The sequence below is a fragment of the Pseudopodoces humilis genome, chromosome 6 (assembly GCF_049639895.1).
Source record: "Pseudopodoces humilis isolate 2021_Gansu_Grassland_sample_001 chromosome 6, ASM4963989v1, whole genome shotgun sequence".
NCBI classification, from domain to species: Eukaryota; Metazoa; Chordata; class Aves; order Passeriformes; family Paridae; genus Pseudopodoces; species Pseudopodoces humilis.
The window spans coordinates 25734993-25754599 of record NC_142205.1 but is presented as its reverse complement, the minus strand read 5'-3'; the positions used below and the strand labels follow the sequence as shown (position 1 = coordinate 25754599).

Here is a 19607-nt window from a genome sequence, read left to right as displayed (position 1 = left end):
AGAGATTAAAAATGTATGAAAAGCTTTTAATTTCAGTTATCATCCTATCTTTTGGAAACTCAGAGTCTCATGAAGTGGCAATAAAAATGGGTCTTCTTAATAAAAGCCGGCAATCTGTCTTGGGTTCTAGACTTAATAACACTGAGTAGATAAGCAAAATAGATACCATCTGTGTACCAGCAAGTCTGCTTTTCTGCTGCTGTTTCTAGAAGGAAAAAAAGATTAAAGTTCTGGTTATATGCTCAGATACATTGGCTTCTCAAAAACTTCTATTGAATTTAATATATTTAGTACTATAGAACTACGTAAGACCTTTCTGGAGCCAATATTTGGGCAAGAAGTAACAGGGAGTAAAGTAGCAGTATAACAAAAAGCTCATTAAACACTTCCGTCAAAATATCATATAACAATAGGTTAAGTAACCATTAATATTAGTTGAATATTTTGTATGTATTTGCATGGCACTCATCCATGTTTAATATTACTAATTGCTATAATAAGTGATAGCTTTTCCTGAAATGGACTAGGACTAGGACTGTTTTTTTTTCTAAAATAAAATAGCTGTATAATATTGACATAGCAAAAACAGCAAATCCAAAACCTGACATTAGTAGGTACAATGAGTCTGCCATCTGAAGTACTGTGGTAAGGACAATGAAAGATGGAAGAAAGAGCTTCAGGTAGCAAATTTATTTACTTTTTCACAATGACAGTTTGACAAAAATCTCAAATCCAAACTGAGAAAGGAGGAATTTTATTTCTTTTACTCAGATGAACTATTCACTGATGCACTTGGTCATGTTTCTGCTGCTGAAGATGTAGTCTTCAGCAACAGAAATATTTACTGTATCTATGGACTATTTCTTCTGTTACACAGTTTTCTTTTGCTGTTCTTCATCTATATACACACACGTATGTTTGGGGCTTTTAAATTCAAAAACAAACCTTTATTTTTAGAGTAGTGAAACGTGGTAATATAATGTTCATTTTTATCCTGCATTGAAGTTGCACATTTAAAAAAAGTCAAGTGAATAAGCTTAGGTAATACAAAACCAGCAAAATAATTTGCTACTATTTGCAAGGACTTTTATCTTGCCTATGAACACATACTTTAGTGTATTTCACACTAAGCATACATATTTGTATACTGACTGGTATATCTTTAGAAGTAGTTAACATTTACTATGACAGTACAGTAAATGCTGTATATATTTTAATTAAAAAGCAGCACTTACCTATTTCCGTCCATACTTATAATTTTGTTTACATACTCCATTAAATTGTTCTAACATTTACTTGTTAGAACAGAACCATTCTTACCATGAATGTAAATGTTACTGTTCCTACTGTGTACCTGGGGAAACTAAGAAATGGAAGATAAGCAACATGCAGGCTTTCAAATAGTTTGTACAGACAGAATCCGTGATTCCCTACCAAGGCAGTTGGACCTATTCTTCCCTGCTTCTGCAGGGTTTGAAGATAGCCTCTGAAAAGGAGTTTGAGACCAATTACACCAATTATTAGTTGTGGGGACTTGTTTTGATTTTGGTTTTTAATCCTAGCCTGCAATGGCAGTATGTTGGTAATTCTTCAGAAGTCCTTGTAAATACAGCGTGGGGCTGCTAAGTCTAAGCAGCCAGCCAGTTAATGCTAAAAATGTGTAAGTGTTGTCTTGCTCAGGAAAACAGATATGTTTCATTTACTTACACAAATAAGATTTTCTTACTAATTTTTAGCACTGTGGTCCATACAGCTAAGGAATAGCAAGATTAATTCTGTTCTGGCTTTTGCATTGCCAGCAGACTTGCAAGTAAATGTAATTATTCAGTTCTTGCTCTCAGTGCATGTAAGCCTGAAAGAATGCATCTGGACTCTGGCTAGACTGTTTCTACAGGACAGGCAGGTACAAAAATCAGATTATTTCTTAAGTAAGCACATATATCAAAGACACTGAAGCAGTAAAAAGCCATTTTTAAAGGAAAGCCTCTTCTGAATTTTAAAAAGGTAGCTATCAAGGTGTGTTTTGGGGGGAAGGAATTAATTATGGCTTACAGTAATAATGAGCCTTGGCTTTAAAAACACTGGAACTTAATGACTAAAATTACTAAATAGTCAACCCTGCCATTTTACAGAATCTGATTCTCTGTGCTTCATTAAAGTGAGTCACTGAAGTCATGTTAACTTCTGCAGTACAAGATCTTTTGTCCTCAGTGTTCTGTGCATTAGAAATATAGTAATTGTGCTGAGTATATAATAGTACAAGTGCAGAACAAAAACATGCAGTGTAACAAAAACATGCAATGTTTATAACCTTATAGCAAGGGAAGCACATAGTATATAGCTTACATCATGTACAACTGTGCTTAGTAAAGCTCAGCTGTTTCTGTCTGTTGGGAGTCAGACATCCGCTGCATCTTCGGGTGTTTTGCCTTCAGGCACATGGTGTGATTCCAATGGAGTTGTCCTGTGCAGAGCTAGGAGCTGGACTTCAGTGATCCTTGTGGGTCCCTTCCAGCTCAGGGTATTCTATATTTTTTTTATTCTGTTTGCTATGACCACTGTGCATCCCTAAGTGCCATCAATGTGCTCAGTGCTGTACAAAGCACTGGAGTGGTGAAGTTCACATCCCTAGTGTGACATATATTTTCTGACTGCTTCTCTCCTTATCCCTCTTTCCCAAACATTTTTTCTGAAATGGCTTGTAAAAACCAAGTGCAGTAACATTACAGAAATCTCTTGGAGGTGTTGAGAATTTAGTTTAGCAAACCCAAGAATTTTTAAACTGATTCAGAATCCAAATTAACCTTGCCTTTCTAATTTTAAAATGCATTTTTTTTGCTTAAACTATTGTGATACAGAACAAGTGAGAAGCTTTGTACAGATATTCAAATCTAAGTGTCTTTGATTTTGATTACCTTAAAATTGTGCACCTTTCAGACTACACAATTTATAAAGACCAGACAGGGTTGTAAGAGTGTTATTCATGCTGTGGGAGAACAAAGCCAATAATTTATCTTTAGTTACAGCAGCAAGTAATTTTACGTCAAATTTAGCCTGTTAATTTTTTTTTACATTCAGGATATATTTGGAGCATGTTACTTGTATTTCTTCCTCCATTTTACCTGGGACATCTTTTACCCTAATTAAAATTATTTCCTACACTAATTCTTGCTCTTTTTTCTTTCTTTGTATTTTTGTGACCTGCTCATCTTCTTGCTTAGCAAATGGAAATTCTAGCAGTAAGTGACAGTTCTTGATTTATCAAATACTAAACCATGCCAGTCACCAAACTGGTCTCCATCTGTCTTGTCCATTTGTGAAATAATGATGTCTTGTCCTAGACTATTACAGAAATGCTGTGTGCTTCAATTTTGCATCATCTAACCCATTAGACTGTTGGTCCTTTGTAGATAATAGGATCCAGTAGTTAGTAAAATGTTATAAAGATTATTCCATTAGCACTAGCTTTTATGTCCATATGTGAAGCAGTATTAACACTGTCTGCACTTCTCACTAGTGTTTCAGAGACATAAAAATGGAAGCAAGACAGTGTGTAAGTTAATACTGCTATTTCATTTCCTTAAGAATATATTGTGTTATTTTCTAAAGCAGAATAAGAGCTGCCTTTTATAAAGAAAACATTATTCTTGCCTCCAGGAATAGAATTACTCCCCTCCTACTCTGTTAGGCAGTGTAAGCTAAGGCCCAGGTTATATACTGTTCTTATAATATAAATATTAATGGTTATGAAAGATCCTATACTTATGGACCACAACTGCTTTTTTTGGATATTAGATCTTGAATTTAAAATTGTAAAATATCAACAATAAAAGTAAGTGATCTATAAACCCCTTGTTTTTAAGACATGAAATCTTGAAATGTTCCAGACATTTCAAAATGCCTTTTTAATCACTTCAAATCCCACTCCACCCCCTTCTTGGAAATGTATCTTACTAAAAAGTGAACTTTAAGTCTTTGTGAGAGGCTACTTGTAAATCTAGAACTGAATGAAGCTTTCACCTGCTTTTCATTAGCTTACTGTATATTAGCTTCTAAATATTTTTGGCATTTTCTTTAGTAGCCAAATTAACTACTTCTGATTTTGCACGCTATACTGAAGAACTTGTGATTTATTGTCTCTTGTACTAGATAGTAAGAGGTTTTCACTTCCTGAATATAATAGTGTTGTTTACATTTGTAGGAGCTGGAGTTGTGTCGGAGGCTATACAAGTTGCATTTCCAGTTACTGCTTCTGTTCCAAGCCTATTGCAAACTCATCAGTCAAGTAAAAACAATCAAAAAAGAAGCAGAGGTAATGAAAACCATGCCATTCAGCTAGTAATTGTTGACATTTTAAAAGCAGACAATTTAAAACACATTTTGACAACATTTTCATCGGTGGGACATCCTTTTAGAAACTGGAGGAGGGTTCCAGCTGTTTTATAGCCAATTAATAAAATATTTAAGTAGAGCTTACAAGAATTTTCTGAGATGTTCAATTATCTGTGATGATTTTTGTACAGCTTGAAAGCTCTTTTAAAAAAGACAGGAATGCAGGGAGTCCAGTGATGAGGATTTCAGTAGCACTCCTGGTGTATTCTAATCAAGCTACAATCAAGGCACATCAACTCCACTCAGCAGAGCTCTGTGATGAAGCCCCTTTCCATCACCCTGGTGTTTCCTGTAGCAAACACTGTAACTTTCTACCAGCTGATTCATTTAACTGTGTCACTTCAGCCACCGTTCAGTTACTCTGCAACCTTAGTCCCCATCCTAAGCACAGTTAGTAGTGCAGTCTCTACCTCTCATGCCTGATTTTTAGTTGTAGTAACTTTAAAAGGTGTTTTTCAGCGGTGCACATGTGGTACATATGTGATGTTAATTGAGTTGTGTGCATTATGCTATTAATAATGTCTTCTGTAAGTTCCCTCCTGGGTCTGGAATGCAATAAACAGGGGTAGCAGAAAAAAAAAAAAAAAGTAGGGTTGGTCTTGCTTGATATAGTAGGGAGGAACATGAAAATCCTGAGGAAAACTCTTCGTTTTATGACTAGCTTCAGAAAAAAACTGCATGTTCCTCACTTTTATTTCCAGATTTTTGTAGAGCCTGCAAAAAAGTTTGTGTCTGAAGAACACTCTGGAAGGCTAGCATCACATCAGTCCCACTTCTTGCCTAAGTTAGATGCAGAATCATGTTCTGAGAGATGGCCTCGTGTTTTACTCATGTGTTGTAGCTAAAGCCAAAGATATTGTTATATACATTGGCTGCACTACTATTACTGTGCTGGGTTACCAGCCTTCCAGATTTTTTCCTACATATTTAAGATGTCCTTGTAATGGCACCATTGCTGTCATACCTTTCAAAAATGTTTCATTCTTCTTGTCAGTTTGTTATTAAGTAACATAAGGAGAAAAGAAATTTATTTTTTTTAAATAAATTTTAAAATAACTAAGATGGAAACTTCATCAAGGAAAGCCCAAATAATTGACATGCATGCTTGGGCCATTAAATTAACTGTATACTTAAGCAACTGCAATAAATATTTGGGTATTCTTTTTCTATTTCTCATTATTGCACAGAGGAGGAAAAATAAAAACCTGATCTTTGGAAAATTACTTCAGCTTGAAATACATTTAAACCAGAAAATATAACTTATACTTGTTTTAGGTAATAAACATGTCTGAAGAACTTGCTCTTTTGGAGAGCTGCCTGAAAGAGGCCGAGGCAGTGTCTGACAGTGGTATTGAAGAAATTGAAATTGCAGAGGCTTCCCAAGCTAGCACAGAAACAGCTATTCACTCCCTCATTGAATCCCTGAGAAACAAGGAGTTTGTGTCAGCTGTGGCACAGGTCAAGGCTTTCAGGTAAGTTATGAAGAACTGCTTTCAGATCTTGAGTTTCTTTACAGACCTTTTTAAATTAAGAACAGGGATAGGCACTATTCTTTTTTATTTTTTCAGTTCGTGCTGGATGTCCTTGTTGAAAAGGACAAACACTGTTGCTTCATTACAGATTCTGGGGTTATTTTTTAGTAATTTAAGAAAAGTGAAAAACTACTTTAGTAATACTTGTTCTTTAGAATTTATCTCTGAGAAATCATACTGTTAATTACTGGGATTCAAGGGAAGAAACATTCCTCTAGCATTTTTCTATGAGTTTTGTTCAAATATCTGCTTAAAGAATAAAAGTATTTAAACTTGCGATTTTTAAATCCAAATTGCCTGTTATTTTCCCTTGCATTTTCCTGTCTTCTGTTCAAATGTCTATTTAAAGAACATTTGAACACTTTTTTTTTTTTTTTATGTTTAAATCCAAACTGTGTGTTTACAGATCTATTTGGCCCCACGACATCTTTGGCAGTTCTGAAGATGACCCAGTTCAAACATTGCTGCACATCTATTTCCGTCATCAGACACTTGGCCAAACTGGCAGCTTTGCAGTAGTAGGCTCCAACCAAGATATGTCTGAGGCCAGCTCAAAGCTGATGGAACTTAATCTAGAAATCCGAGAATCTCTCCGCATGGTGCAATCCTGTCAGCTTCTAGGGAAGATCAAAACAGGAATAACACTTGTGACCACTGGATTGTGAACAGCTGTCATTTAGAAAAGAAGTGATGATTAAGACGCTTCAGACTATTATTGAGCACCTTTCACAAAAAAACAAACCTCCAGCAATCCTGACAACCAACACACTTTTATCACAGCAAGAAACTCTTTCAACAGGAGTAAAACTCTGAAAATTGAAGTGAACATCCTACTTGACTGCTCTTTCTACATAGCAGCCTGTGTGGCAGTAGTATTTTTTTATTAAATTTGTGTATAAAAACTACATGAAAGGAAAAGGGCTTAAATATAATGCATACATATGCATTATTTTCTGTTGTAACAGAACTATAAATGATGTTTGCATCAACAGCCTCTACAGGTTGGATCAATATCGCAGGTGGGATGAGGCTAAAATCAAGGCTGGTTTATTTTGGCTGAAGACCTGCAAGGCTTCCTGACTTTCCAGCAGTAGTAGATAAAACCATCAACCAACACCTAATGAGACACTTTGCAATAGTCATGAAGAATGTGCAGTCAAACATGAGTAGAAATGGCGTGTGACTGCAAAAAATACTGACTTCTCAGTGTTTTATTTGCTTTTGTTGTCTGTAATAAGGAAATAATGTGTGTGAGTTAGAATGTATGGCTATGTGACAGTTGTTTTTTGAAGGTATGGATGATTGTTAAATAAGGTCTCAGAGCATGCTTGAAAGAGCTGCAGATTATTTTTGAAGAAATTTTATTTTATTAGATCTAATCCTCATAGTGTGTAAATGTTAGGACATTTAATAATATTTTAAACTGGGATTTCCCAGTGTTTCTAAAAGAAATAATATATCTGTTAACTTTATTGGAATGCTGCTCAGTTCTCTGACCAGTGCTTATGTTACAAATATTGATAACAACTAACCAAAAAGTAGCTGCCTGCAGAGACTTTAAAATGTATATTAAAGATATATGCTGCCCATCAGCAATTCTCCTTAGAAGTTAACTTATTTTATTCTGTATATATTCTAGAAACTGTATAGTGCAAAACCAGTATTTTTTGTGTAAATTTGTGCAATGCACTGTTAAAACAGTAGGTGTATAAAGCTATGAGGAGAAGGGGGTATTCCCTCTTGGTAGTCACATGCAGTACTTGCAGTCTGAGTAGCCTGCAGGGTTTGAAGAGTTTGAATGCATGTATATGCATCTTCATGACTCAACTGAAGCCTAAGGAATTTGGACTATAGAAAAAAAAGACAAAAAAAAAAAAACAACCCTGACTACCAAAACATGCAAACAGGCAATATACTCATAGTTTAGTCTGTAGCATAAACCAAACTGGATTCTGTTGAAACCAATAGCATTTTGTAGGAAAAAACAAAAAAAAAAAAACAAAAACAGAACAAGAAAAAAACAAACCGAGAAAAAGAATGTAGTCCCACAATTCCTATGATTTGAAAGGAACACCCAGTATTTTTATATACATCTCTTACCCACTGTGATATTTTTTAATGGGCTCTAATTCCAGAGTTTAGAATGTAGAATTGAAATTCTTAGCTCTGCCTTTTTGGGGGAATTAGACCCCACTAGAAATATAATTATGCTGAAATGCATTAATTGAAGGCACTGTGCACGCTGTTGGACTGCTGACAGTAGTTATCCTAACAAATTCTGTAACTGGTCAAGGCACATTCATAGTCACTGTATTTTTTTCCCTGTCCCTGATAAAACTGAATTATTTTGATGGTTTTGTGGTACTGTAGATGGTGTTCTTAATTATTTAACTAGTATTTACAGGGGAGAGGTAGTTTTATTTAGGGGCGCATTACACTTTTATTTACATCATCTTTTACCAGCTTTTTTTTGTAAAAATAAAAGACATTGTATCTCTCATTTTGTGTATTTTTACAAGCTGGAGTTTAAATACTTTAGCTAAACAGACTAAACACTGATAGCAGAGGCCTGGATGCTCTGAAGTAGTTTTTTTCCTTGTATGTCCTTTCTTCACAGCAGCATTTTTCTAGGCATCCTTTGAAGCTGTTAATGGAGTTCTCATAAAACTCAAATTCATACATGTAATTCCTTATGTTACACATCTTCCTCCATTTATAATAGCTAGTGGAACCTGTTCTCTGGAGCAGAATTGTGTTAGCTGTCATTTGCTATTGCTTTAATTTTATTAAGATTTTCAAAAATTACTCAACTACTGTGTGAGCTGTCACCCTGTATTACCTGGTGCAAGGTCTGTGCCAAATCCAAAGCTATGGTAAAGCTGTTCAGAAACAAGCAAAATATCAGAGATCTCCTGTTAGGTGCAGCAGATACAGCACTGACTGAGCTGACAAGTGCAAAAGAATCGCTTTATGAAAAAGCTGTACAGAGCAAGTTCAGGATAGCTTTGAAGAGCCAGCACCATAAAGGCTGTTCCCTTCCACTTTGCACTTTGCAATTACAATAGGTCAGGAGTAGCTTTCCTTCTTCCTGCTGAGTCTAGTGCCCACAATCAGTGTGTGCTGGCATGACATGGCAGTAAAGCTGAAAAGTAACTAGAAAGTACAGAATTGTACTTGGGCATCAAGCAGTAAAAGCATTGAACATATTTATGTAGGAGGGGTGACATGTAGAGCTACTCTGGAACTGAAGAATGCTGCAGGATTAAGGAAAGCTTTAATATGGATGTCCACTGCATTGTACTCCTCCAAGCCACTGAGTCTTGCAGTAGCTGATGAAAGCAGGGGTGGCCACCTTAATGATACCTGGCACTTTGAGCCTTCATCAGCTGCTGGTGAAGCACAACACCCAGTTCACATCAGCTAAGCCTGTTCCACACCTCATCATGCAGAACCAGCTACTGCTTAGACTGTAGTGCAGATGACAGCCCTTAAGTTGCACTAGATTTCACTTTGGGCTAGTACTGATAATGCTGTATCAGTCACCATATTCACAGCAAGTAATCCTCAAAGCAGTGTTTTGTGAGGATGCCTGTATAAATACAAAGCATTCAGCTGTTCATATTGCTATGATTTCATAGTGGCATGGCACAGAGCTTCAGCTCTCTGACTGACTCATTAGCAAGGTGCACAGACTCATCACAGTCAGTTTCTCAATGCATGTGTCAGGAACAGACTACAGCCACTAGAATGGGGAAGACAAACAGGAAAACATTGAACAACATCATTGGAGAGGAGAATGCTCAGAAACAGAGATCACAGATCACAGCTGCAACTGCATACTGAGGCAGTGGGGCCAGGTGGCTGCAGAGGGCACCAAGTGCATTCCTCAAGCTGGAGGCTTGCTACTGCTCATCACAGTGGCAGGTGAGTACAGGCAAGTACAAGGCACATGCACCTGCCCAGCTGCAGGGGTACTTTTCAAATTGAATAGGGCAATGATGGAATTTACTGTGAAAGTCTGAGCTGGTAAAGCAAGGGATATTTCCTTTTCCTGTGATACATGAAAGACACTTCAGGTAGAAGCAGGAAATAGATGCTCTTCTCTGGAGGAAGTAGGTCTCTTGTTCCCAGAACACCTCACACTGCTATAATAATGAATGCAGCAAGAATAAATAAAATTACTTGGCAATAAATTCACACTGAGGCATTAAGCCTACTGTAGCAGGTTCAAGGGGTATATTGAAATAGGGCAGGAATTTACAGCAAGGCAAATTAAGCATATAGAATAAACCATCAAACAAGACACAATGATACAAAGGATATTGTTTGACTACCCTGCCATACACTAGCTTCTGCTTGAAGAAACAAGACCACCTGGCACTGAAGCTGTTTTACAGCATGGGCTCAGGCTGGTTCTCCCTTTAGCTAATAGACTGGTCTCTCAAGTAAGCTGGATACAGGTGCAGATAAGTTTGCTATAGCAAATATAAAGATCAGTATTTTCAAAGAGAAGCTACCTCAAGAGTTCTGCACAAGCCTTGGTGACTATGCTCAATTGAAAAATTAAGTGTCAGTACCATTCTCATTTTCATCTGTGTGTACCCAGCTCCATAGCTAAGAGACAGACTGGGGCAGTGGTGTAGGTTTTACTAGCTTGTGAATCTGCTCAGATGGTGATGCTCTAAGTTAGTCACAGAGTCAGCTCGTAACACTTGGCTGAAGTGTGGTATTGCTGCAGAGGACACCACCACTGAGAGCACCAATAGCCCACAGAGAGCATCATCTACAGGTAACCAGTGCTGGTTCTGCCATTACTACCAAACACTACAAGTAAAATTCCTAGCTGCAACCCCAGCCCCGGGGGAGTGTGGGAGTTCAATTCTGATGGTGGGCATGTAACCTAATTAGCTCAAACTCTTCAAATACAATCCACTAAGTGCACAGCTCCTGCACTTCACCTGCAGGCTGAAAAGGAAGACAAATAGATGCAGTATTATTGTACCTTTCTCCTCTGAAGTGTCCCTCTCTCCATAACCTTGTGCAAGATGAACAACATGTTTACCAAGAGACCATCACCATAACACCAGTGACTCCATTCCTCAGCATTTTGTGAGGACCATCCCTGAAGAGCTTGCTTTGGCTTTTGCCTACACAGACAAGAACACAAACTTAGCCAAATGCAGACCAGCTGTACGAGTAGAAGTGATTCAGTACTTACACAGCATTTCTCAATCATTTTATAGTGATGAAAAACAGGTGTAGGATACTTTGTACATTAACTAGAGGTGTGCAAAATGAGTGAATACTACTGATGGTTTGTTCGTGAAGGATAGCCTACTCTTACCTACTGCAGATATCAATTTGATGTTAACTTCAAGCATATGATTAGTTCAAGAGCAGGATCAGTAACAGAAACCCTTTCCACCTGAGAAAAGTCCACAAAGTCCCAAGTCAGCTTCCAAGACCATCACTGATTTACAATACACCTCTAGGCCTGTCACCTATGCAAGTTACAGAATTTACAATATGCACCCTCTGAGCTGGGTACAAACCCACCTGATCATTTGAGCGTGCTTTGCAATGCTTTTATTTTCATGCTTTCCTAAACTACATCTTACCGAGTACCTTCAACAACACCAACAAAACCAAAATAAATCTGCTCTACCTGCAGAGCAAGTAGAACTCTTCTTTTCTTGAAGAGCCCTAATCAAAAAAAAAAAACCAAACCCTTCCCATTCAGATGATGTATTTGAAACTGAATGTGCTATCGCAGGAGAGGCGTTTCCCTCTGCATCTCCCACAGAGGTCCTGGCGGTGGGGCCTCTTGGGATCCACGTGGCGCATCTTCACGGGGCAGGTGCACCGCGTCTGCTTGCAGCTCTGAGGGAGAAGGCGGCGGTCGGTGAGGGCGGCCGGGCCCGGGAGTGGTCGGGCTCACGGCAGGGCAGGGATCCCTTACCTGGCAGGTGATGTCCTCCACGCGGTACGGGTTGTAGGACTTCTGGCAGGTTCGGCAGAACTGACGGAAATAGACCTGCGAGGAAGGCTGGTGTCAGCAGAGGGGCGGCGGCGAGGAGCCCGAGCCGGGGCAATCCGAGCCGGCCCTACCTTGTTGGTGCCCTGGACGCACCAAACATAGGCGCTCTCCCAGCGGATGTTGCAGGCCTTGCAGTGGTAGTACCCATACTTCTGCTCCAGGAACTGCCGGGGACAATGTTATTCGACGGTGCGGGCGCCTCCCGGGCCAGCCGGGCCCCGCTCTGCTCCCCGGCGGCCGACACTCACCTGGAAACGCAGGCGGGTCTTGCCCGCCGACGACTGCCGCTTCTGGGGTGAGGCCGACGGCTCTGCCGGCTGGGCTGCCGGCTCTGCCGGTGGCTGGGCTGCAGGCTCGGCGGCAGGCTGTGCCTCGGCTGCCTCTGCCACCTCCTCCTGGCTTGCGTGCGTCGCCGGCTCAGGTGGGGCGGCCGGGCGCTGCCCCAGAGGCTCGGCCGGGCGCTGCCCCAGAGGCTCGGCGCCACCCTCGGGGGGCTTCTCCCAGCTCGCCCGCACGGCTGCCGCCTCCGCCTCCCGCTGCTCCCGCAGCGCGACCGGCTCCTCCTCGACGGCCGCCGCCTTGTCCTGCTGCTGCGGCCGCCGCTCCGGCTCCGGGCCCGGCTCCTCCAGGAAGGCGGTGAGTCTGCGGGACGCCACGGGCGAGTAGACGGCGATGGTGCGAGGGAAGCGCACGGCACGGGTGCTGGTGGTGGCGGGGCTGCCCAGCTCCTGCCCCCGCTCCGCCTCACGGGGCCGCGGCGCGGCGGGCCCGGGGCGGCGGCGCAGCAGCGTGCGGGGTCCGAGCGAGCACTGCACCGAGGCGTCCTGCCGCGGGTTCACCTGGACGCCCACCTCCTTGGTGTTGGCCTTGCGGAGCCGCGGCGTCAGGTTGGGGTTGACCTGGGAGAGGATGGCCTTGAGCTGTGCCCGCTGGTAGTTGTCGAAGTACTCGGCGGCCGCCTCCCCGTAGCCCGGGAAGTAGCTGCTGCCCCGCGGCCGCCAGCCGCCCGCCGCTCCTCCTTTACCCTTGGGCGGTGGGTAGCGGTAGGAGTAGGGGGGGTAGGCGGTGTACAGATAGCTCGCCATCGCCTCCTCGGCCATCGCACGGGACCCGGGGTAACCCCCGGCAGGTGGCCTTAAATACCCCTGGGGCGGGGCCGCGCTTCCCTCGCCCCCGACGGGCGCCGGCCTTGCGGTCCCTTCCCATCCCCACCTGGTGCGCGGCCTTGGGCCATCCCCCACCCCCATCACAGCCCCCAATCGAACCCGGCAGCGCGGCTCTTAATTGCGTCCACGGGAGTAAACAGCGGATAACACGGGTTTGGTTCGGCTTCGCCATGTATTTGTCGTGAGAACAATGAGAACAATGCTTTTAAAGCGGGTGGGAGGCACAGAGACACACACGCGACGTATTTTTTCTGTCATCTGAACTGACACTGAGTTGGCACTGACTCTGTAGAACACTGTTTCTTCCTTCTACCCATTCCTGCTGCACTCAGCCAGGCAGCAGCCTCCTTGCATGAAGTTTTACTGTTACTGGTTTGTGTCGCAGTGATGCTTTTCTTTTTCTTTTTTTTTTTTTTTTTTTTTCATGTTTACTTTTGAGGAAGTAGAACTGTCATGGTAATAAACACATATCACCTTGTACAATGGGAGCAGCTGGAGAAACGATAGAGGCCGGGCAGCTCCGCTTGCACAGCAGCGAGCACAGCTCCAGCCTGGCTACAAGCACAACACACATTCATGTCTTGGGGAGTTACCTCTTTGTCCTGCCTAAAGCGCTGTCTGAGTTGGCTCCATCTGAATGGAGTTGTGCTCCTCTGTGGTCACTGTGCCATATGAAGTATCAGCTACCTCCTCTTCCTTCAGTTTCTTGTAGGAAATATCTGTGTCTTCCTCTTCACCAAGTGTATCTTGCTTGTAGCTGTCTCTTCCGTACATCTTGTATGCCAGCACAAACAGTCCCGCTTCCGCTGACTGAAAAAGCGCGTAAAGCAAGGGAAACATGTACATGCTCCCTATGAGCTCTGGGGAGAAGGTGAGTTTTAGGATGGCAGTGCAGAGCTGGACGTTTTGGCACCCCGTTTCCAAAGATACTGTTCTCCTGCAGTGTGGGGGCATTTTAAAGACAGTGGCTAAGCCGTATCCCAAGGCATACCCTGCCAAAGGCATCAGCACTGCAATGGCGTAGACAGACGCAGGAATCTGTGCCAACAGATCTGGGCCCAGCATGGTCCCAGTCAGGATGAACAGGACCACCAGAGTCACCAAGAGGGACCACAGGGAAATCTGGCAACAGATACAGACATGATAAACAACATGATAAACAACATGAGGGCTATTATTTAGAAAGGAAAAGCATACCAGGTAGAGGCTTGCTAAAGAGTCTAAACCACAAAATATGGCTGCACTGCTCTTCCCAGGTTTTCTCCTGGCCTGGGATTTTGGTGGTGTTTGATCATATCCCAGGAAAGGAAGGGGGCTGAGGTCGTCATCATTTTGGTTTGGGATGACTTGCTGGGAAACAAGAATCAGGACTTCTGCCTCACTCTTCCTTTCTCAATTAAGCTAATTCAGTTGCATGTTTTAAGAAAGCGTGACCGTGCCTGCAGGTTGGTTTTGCCTGACGTGGATGCAGAAGGTGTGGGAAGCAAGCAGGATGTCACGGAATGCCTCTGCTACAGGGTCCAGGATGCCTGCCCGGGTGCAGCACCACGCTGCCCTCCTTCCTGTGTGCTGCGATAGGGGGTAACCCGCCATCTCCCTCGCTTTCCCTGCCCCAACGTTTTATTTCAAGACTGTAAGTCTTTGTATTCCACCTAAGTAGTTGAATATGCCTGTGTGAGACTAACACCGGTTTGGGGGGACTAGAAAGCTTACTGCTTCGGCTCCCTGTCGCCGGTGCCACCCTCCTCCCCTCCAGGCGCTGTGCCTACCTTGACCAGGAGGTCGGCGGCGCGGGGGTGCCGGTATCGGATGAGCACCCCCAGGCCGATGGGCAGCAGGGTGCTGCCCAGCGTCAGGCTTACCGCCCCCAGGGGCAGCAGCTGCACCACGGCCGTGTTGATCCAGTGGCGGCTGTAGATCCAGAGGCAGAGGGGCATCAGGAAGAGGGCCAGCAGCGTGGAGGAGGCCGTCATGATAATGCTGCGCCGGGGGAAACAGAGAAATGCTCCATCACCGCGGGCCCGGTCGGGGGGAGCAGCCCCGGGAAACCAGAACCCCGCCTGGAATGGGTTCTGCAGCCGGCCGGGCACTTCCTCACGGCAAGAGCCCGCTCGTTCTCCTCTCTCCCCTCTCCATCCTCCACCTCGTTCCCCGCTCCGGCCAGGGCGCGGGCACGCAAGTTTTTAGGGAAGGAGGCAGGAAGCGTGTGTCGGGGCTGTTGTAAGATCCTTCACGGTAGGGGCAGGAGAGCGGTGCTGCCGATTCCCAGCGCGCCGTACCCGCCCGTCCCGGCTCCACCGGCGGCAGGTGCCCAGCGAACCCTCCCCGCCTCCCCCGGCCGGCTGGGGGCGAGGGGCAGCGGGGCACCTACCTCAGATTCATATCCCCGTCGACGAGCACCGACATGAGGTTGGAAAGGTTGCCCCCGGGGCAGCAGCCGCATAGCAGTACAGCCACGGCCGCCACCTCGTCCAGGGCGAAGATGAGGGCGAGGAGGAATGCCAGCAGCGGCATGGCCACGAATTGTCCCAGCAGGGCCAGCAGCAGCCCTACGGGCCGCCGGAGCTGCTGCCCCAGCTGCCCCAGCTCCACGGCGCAGCCCAGCCCCAGCATGGTCACGCAGAGCCCCAGCCCCACCAGCACGCTCAGGCCCTGGCTGAGGGAACGGTCCCCAAAGGTCCCGCCGCCCCCCGCCAGAGACCCGCCGTCGGGGCGGCCGCCCGCCGCCGGGGGCTGCGCGGAGCTGGCCATGGGCTGCGCGGCCCCGGGGCGCCGCCGGCTTCCCGCCAAGCCCCGGGGGAGAGCGCGGGTGGCGGGGCCGCCGTCAGTGCGGGACGCGGGGAGGGCTCGCCCCGGCGGGCGGCGGAGCCCGCATCCCTCCCCGGCTCCGCTCGGATCCCCGGGCGCTGCCGATGCGCCGCGGCCGCGGTCCCCGGCTGCCTGTCTGCTGCGGGCGCCGCCCGCTCGTCCCCGGCCCCACGCGGGGCCACCCCCGGCGTGGGCGGTGTCTCGCTGCCGCCTCGACGGCGGTCATCGCCGGCCGCCAGCGCCGCCCGGCCCCGGCGGAGAGAAGCGCAGGCGGCGGCCGCATCCTCCTCTCCAGTGCGACCCCCGGCAGCCTCTTGTGGAGCCGGCAGGGCCCGACCTTTCCGACAGAGGACCTGAGGTACCACAGGATTTACTTTGGCGTCGGCATTACTAAAAGGTCAATTAGCGTAGCAATGTCGCGCGATGTGGGTGGGCAGCACTAGACCCCTCTGCTGAGGGTTTGCCAAGCTCGTTCCCCCTCCAGGCAAGTTGCTGTTGATGTGCAGCCTTTGGAATGTGTGAGGAAGGATGGAAAGCCCTTTTATGAGGTCGAGGAGGCACCACTTTCTGCTGGTGGGGACCCAGAAACTTGTCGGGAGAGGTGATATCTTTTAAAGGGTAGTCAGTACATGCAAAGGAAACAGTCAAGCTCAGAGTCACACAGCTATTCAAACCAGGGTAAGACACGTAATCCATCTCCCAAAAAACGCATCCAAGGGTGATTAAACTGTTTTCAGTCATAAAATTGTGCTTGCAACATTTACTTTTCATTTAATAATTGTGTGTCACCCCATTCCTTCAGAAGTGCAGTGCTGTATAGAATGCCCAACTAGCCTCACAAGGGCAGGAGTTATTGAGAGAGGAGGGCAGCTTCCAAGAGCAGGAGATAATGTCAGTGATTCTCACTCTTGGCCCTACTATTGGCCTTGTCTTAGGAATGAAGCTCTTTCCCTTGTTCACCTGCAGGGTTTAGAGGGGTCACAGCCAGCCATCACTTTACCACTCCTGGGTGAGGGTAGCTGATCCAGGACAGAGCATCCCCAGTTGCTGCCCCTTGGTTTCTGCACTTCGTGTGTGGTTCTGCTTCTGCATGGAGCATTTCGGGTCACACCTGAAGGGGGACACACCGGATTTAAGGAGAGAGCCTATGGGAGCTGCTCTGACTGGCTGCTTGCCTTCAGCTTCATCAAACAGCAAGTTTGGGTAAAATTTTAGGCTGTCCTGGGACTCAAGTAGAAATTATTGGTGGCTTGAAAGAAAAACAGCTAGTTTGCCTATTAAACCTTTGGTTCTTTCTTGGGGTACAGGTGACACAAGAAGTGCTAGTACCTGGTGACAAAATCCTGAGAATGCAACTTTGCCAAAATGATGGCAAGTTCAATGTTGTTCTGCCTGTGTTTGTTTCCTCGTCATTAGCCTAAGGAGGGCTCAGGGAAGATGAGACATCAGAGATGAGCAGCCAAATAGGATCCGGATTGCTTTAGTTCATTCATATTTTTGGGCTTTAGAGGCGGGAAGCTCAGGATCTGGTTGGCTTTTTGAGCTAACAGCATTCTCTGGATTTAATTTTCTCATTTGCATAAACAGAAAAGCTTGCAGTGTATTTATTGTGCTTCCTAAAGTGTTACCACAGTTATATGTTATTCCATCTGTCATGTAGCCAGTACTTTGCTTCACACCATGCAGGTCATTTGCTTATCATACCCTCCCTGGTTTGTGAGAAGTGCCCGGGTGGTTCCCTGTGGTGGGGCTGACCAGGGATCACTGTGGGCAGACCCAGGATGGATCCACTGTGTGAGCACAGGGCAGCTGCATATTGAGCAGGTGGGGAGGGTGCAGCCAAGCCTCCTGCTTTATCTCTGACTGTCACTCCCCAAACTCCCCACTGCAGCAGGGCTGGTCACAGGAAGATATTTTTATATCATAATGTGTGTGGCACCTATGGTGCAGGCAGTTACACAAGGAGCCCAGGAAGCAGATGCAGGCTCTTTCAGAGACCACCCAGTCAGCATAAACTTCAGTTTCAAGGGACACTGAACTATAGTGGGAAAATGTCATGAATGCATCACAAGAAATCAAGACCTCTTGAGGTTTTTGTTATAATTTATCAGCTAAAATTAAACTCTTGGTTTAAACATGAACAGTGAAGCTGCCTTCAGGGAAAGCCAAGTCTGAACCCAGTCAATGTGTTTTTATGTGTGCTAATTGTCCATTCACAAAGTACCTCCACACCAGGTGGGCACCCAGCATATTTTCACATGCAGCATTTAGAATGAAAAAACGTTGTAACTGCTGCTGAGCATGGTTCTTGTCTCTAATTTGCTGTCCTGATATGTCATCATGAAAGCACAAGCTCGAGTCTGGAGTGATGATGCAGCATCTGGCTGTGAGGCAACCAGCTCACACATAGTGAACACCTCAGTGTATCTAAATCCATGGATAATTCCTTTCTGGTTTCTTTTATGGAGGGCAGGAGAAAGGATACTGCCTACCCTGCTATTACTGGAAGCCACAAATTGAATATTTGAGTATAAAAAGACTTGGCAAGTAAACCTGATCATACATCATTCTCAATTATTCCTTGTTAGTCCTTCTGTTGAAAAATGGGTGAAAAGGATAAAAGTTAGCAAGAACAAAGAAGAGGTAGGGAAAGGACTGCTGAAATATGAATTTGTTGTAGTTTGTAACTTTTATTCAAAATATTGCCTTACAATAATCTTAGAAGAGGGTTGACTTCCACAGAAGAGCACTTGTGCTATAAGCCAGTCTGGAGAGGCAGAAGAAATTTTGTTTACCCCTTTATGACAGGATTTTTGTGCCTTCCCTTTATTCAACTAGAATCAAAGGTGAAAAATAGAGGATAAACTTTTAAGTTTTAGACTTTTAAGGAATTTTGATTGTACTGTAAGGAATGAGGAAAGCAACCTTGCTGTTTACTCAGTTAGTGACTGCTTCAGCACACCCTGTGATGTTTCAACCACTTGCTTCTCTTGACAGAGATTAAAAGCATCTGGCATAGCCCAGGACTACTGCAAAGTTGCAGTCGTGTCTATGATTCCTCTTGGTGACCCCCAAGGGAAGCTGCTGTGGTTGTTGTTCACTGAGCTGAATTTGGGGCAGCAAGAGAAGATTTGGTGTGTGCCTGTTGCTCTGCAGGCTCTGGAGCCTCAAGCAAGAAGGGTTGGTTTGCAAATTCCTAGCGAGTTAAGGATAAGCCAGAGTCATGAACATGGAAGCCTGAATCCCAAAGATGTTGCACTTCAGGTGTGTGCATGTTGTAGTTACAAGCACTCCATAAAAGCAGCCAATGGGGCTGGGTAAGAAAGCAAATGGTGGTCACCCCCTCTTTTCCCTCTCTTCCCATTTCAGCTCAGTATCCATTTCAGCTCCCCGCTCCTCCCGCCTTGGCTCTTGCATGCTGCGCCTGGGTCTGCGGGAAGTGGCGTCACCCTCCCCTAAGTCATGCTCTGCCTCTCTGCACGTCCGTGCCGGCTGATGTGTGGAGCTGTGCCGGGTGCTTGCAGAGGAAGAGAGGCTTCTGAAGGATAGTCCTGGAGAATGGAAAGCTTTCAGTCAGCACCTTAAGGCTGTGGTGCTACTAAAGACGCTGGGACAAAATACTGCTGTGAAAATGATGTTCAGGTGAGATCTAGCAGGAGTAGTTTCTGATTT

At 45.0% G+C, this 19607-nt stretch overlaps 3 protein-coding genes across 12 annotated transcripts in view; 1 reads left to right on the top strand and 2 right to left on the bottom strand.

Annotated features, from left to right (window-relative positions):
* Positions 1-8424, top strand: part of FRYL (FRY like transcription coactivator) — a 162078-nt gene extending 153654 nt beyond the window's left edge. For 7 of the 9 annotated variants that reach the window (XM_014261370.2, XM_014261363.2, XM_088057017.1 and 4 more), the window contains 4 exons: positions 3222-3239; positions 4202-4312; positions 5668-5864; positions 6331-8424. In XM_014261370.2, the coding sequence (XP_014116845.1) occupies positions 3222-3239; positions 4202-4312; positions 5668-5864; positions 6331-6589 (585 nt within the window). In that variant the 3' untranslated portion in view covers positions 6590-8424. The remainder of the gene's footprint in view (positions 1-3221; positions 3240-4201; positions 4313-5667; positions 5865-6330) is intronic. The other 2 variants (XM_014261355.2, XM_014261345.2) reach the window with 1 other exon arrangement.
* A 3229-nt stretch (positions 8425-11653) lies between these two features.
* On the bottom strand, positions 11654-13061 carry ZAR1 (zygote arrest 1). 2 transcript variants are annotated; one of them, XM_088057019.1, is made up of 4 exons: positions 12210-13061; positions 12033-12125; positions 11884-11958; positions 11654-11804 (listed from the first exon to the last, which is right to left on the bottom strand). In XM_088057019.1, exons 1-4 carry the CDS (start codon positions 13059-13061, stop codon positions 11661-11663), a joined length of 1164 nt encoding a protein of 387 aa, XP_087913145.1. In that variant the 3' UTR covers positions 11654-11660. The 2 variants fall into 2 exon arrangements, with proteins under 2 accessions (XP_087913145.1, XP_087913144.1); XM_088057018.1 differs by having other exon boundaries at positions 11654-11958.
* A 232-nt stretch (positions 13062-13293) lies between these two features.
* On the bottom strand, positions 13294-15878 carry SLC10A4 (solute carrier family 10 member 4). Its single transcript, XM_005517725.3, has 3 exons — positions 15499-15878; positions 14897-15107; positions 13294-14249 (listed from the first exon to the last, which is right to left on the bottom strand). Exons 1-3 carry the CDS (start codon positions 15876-15878, stop codon positions 13734-13736), a joined length of 1107 nt encoding a protein of 368 aa, XP_005517782.2. The 3' UTR covers positions 13294-13733.
* Between the last annotated feature and the right edge of the window lie 3729 nt (positions 15879-19607).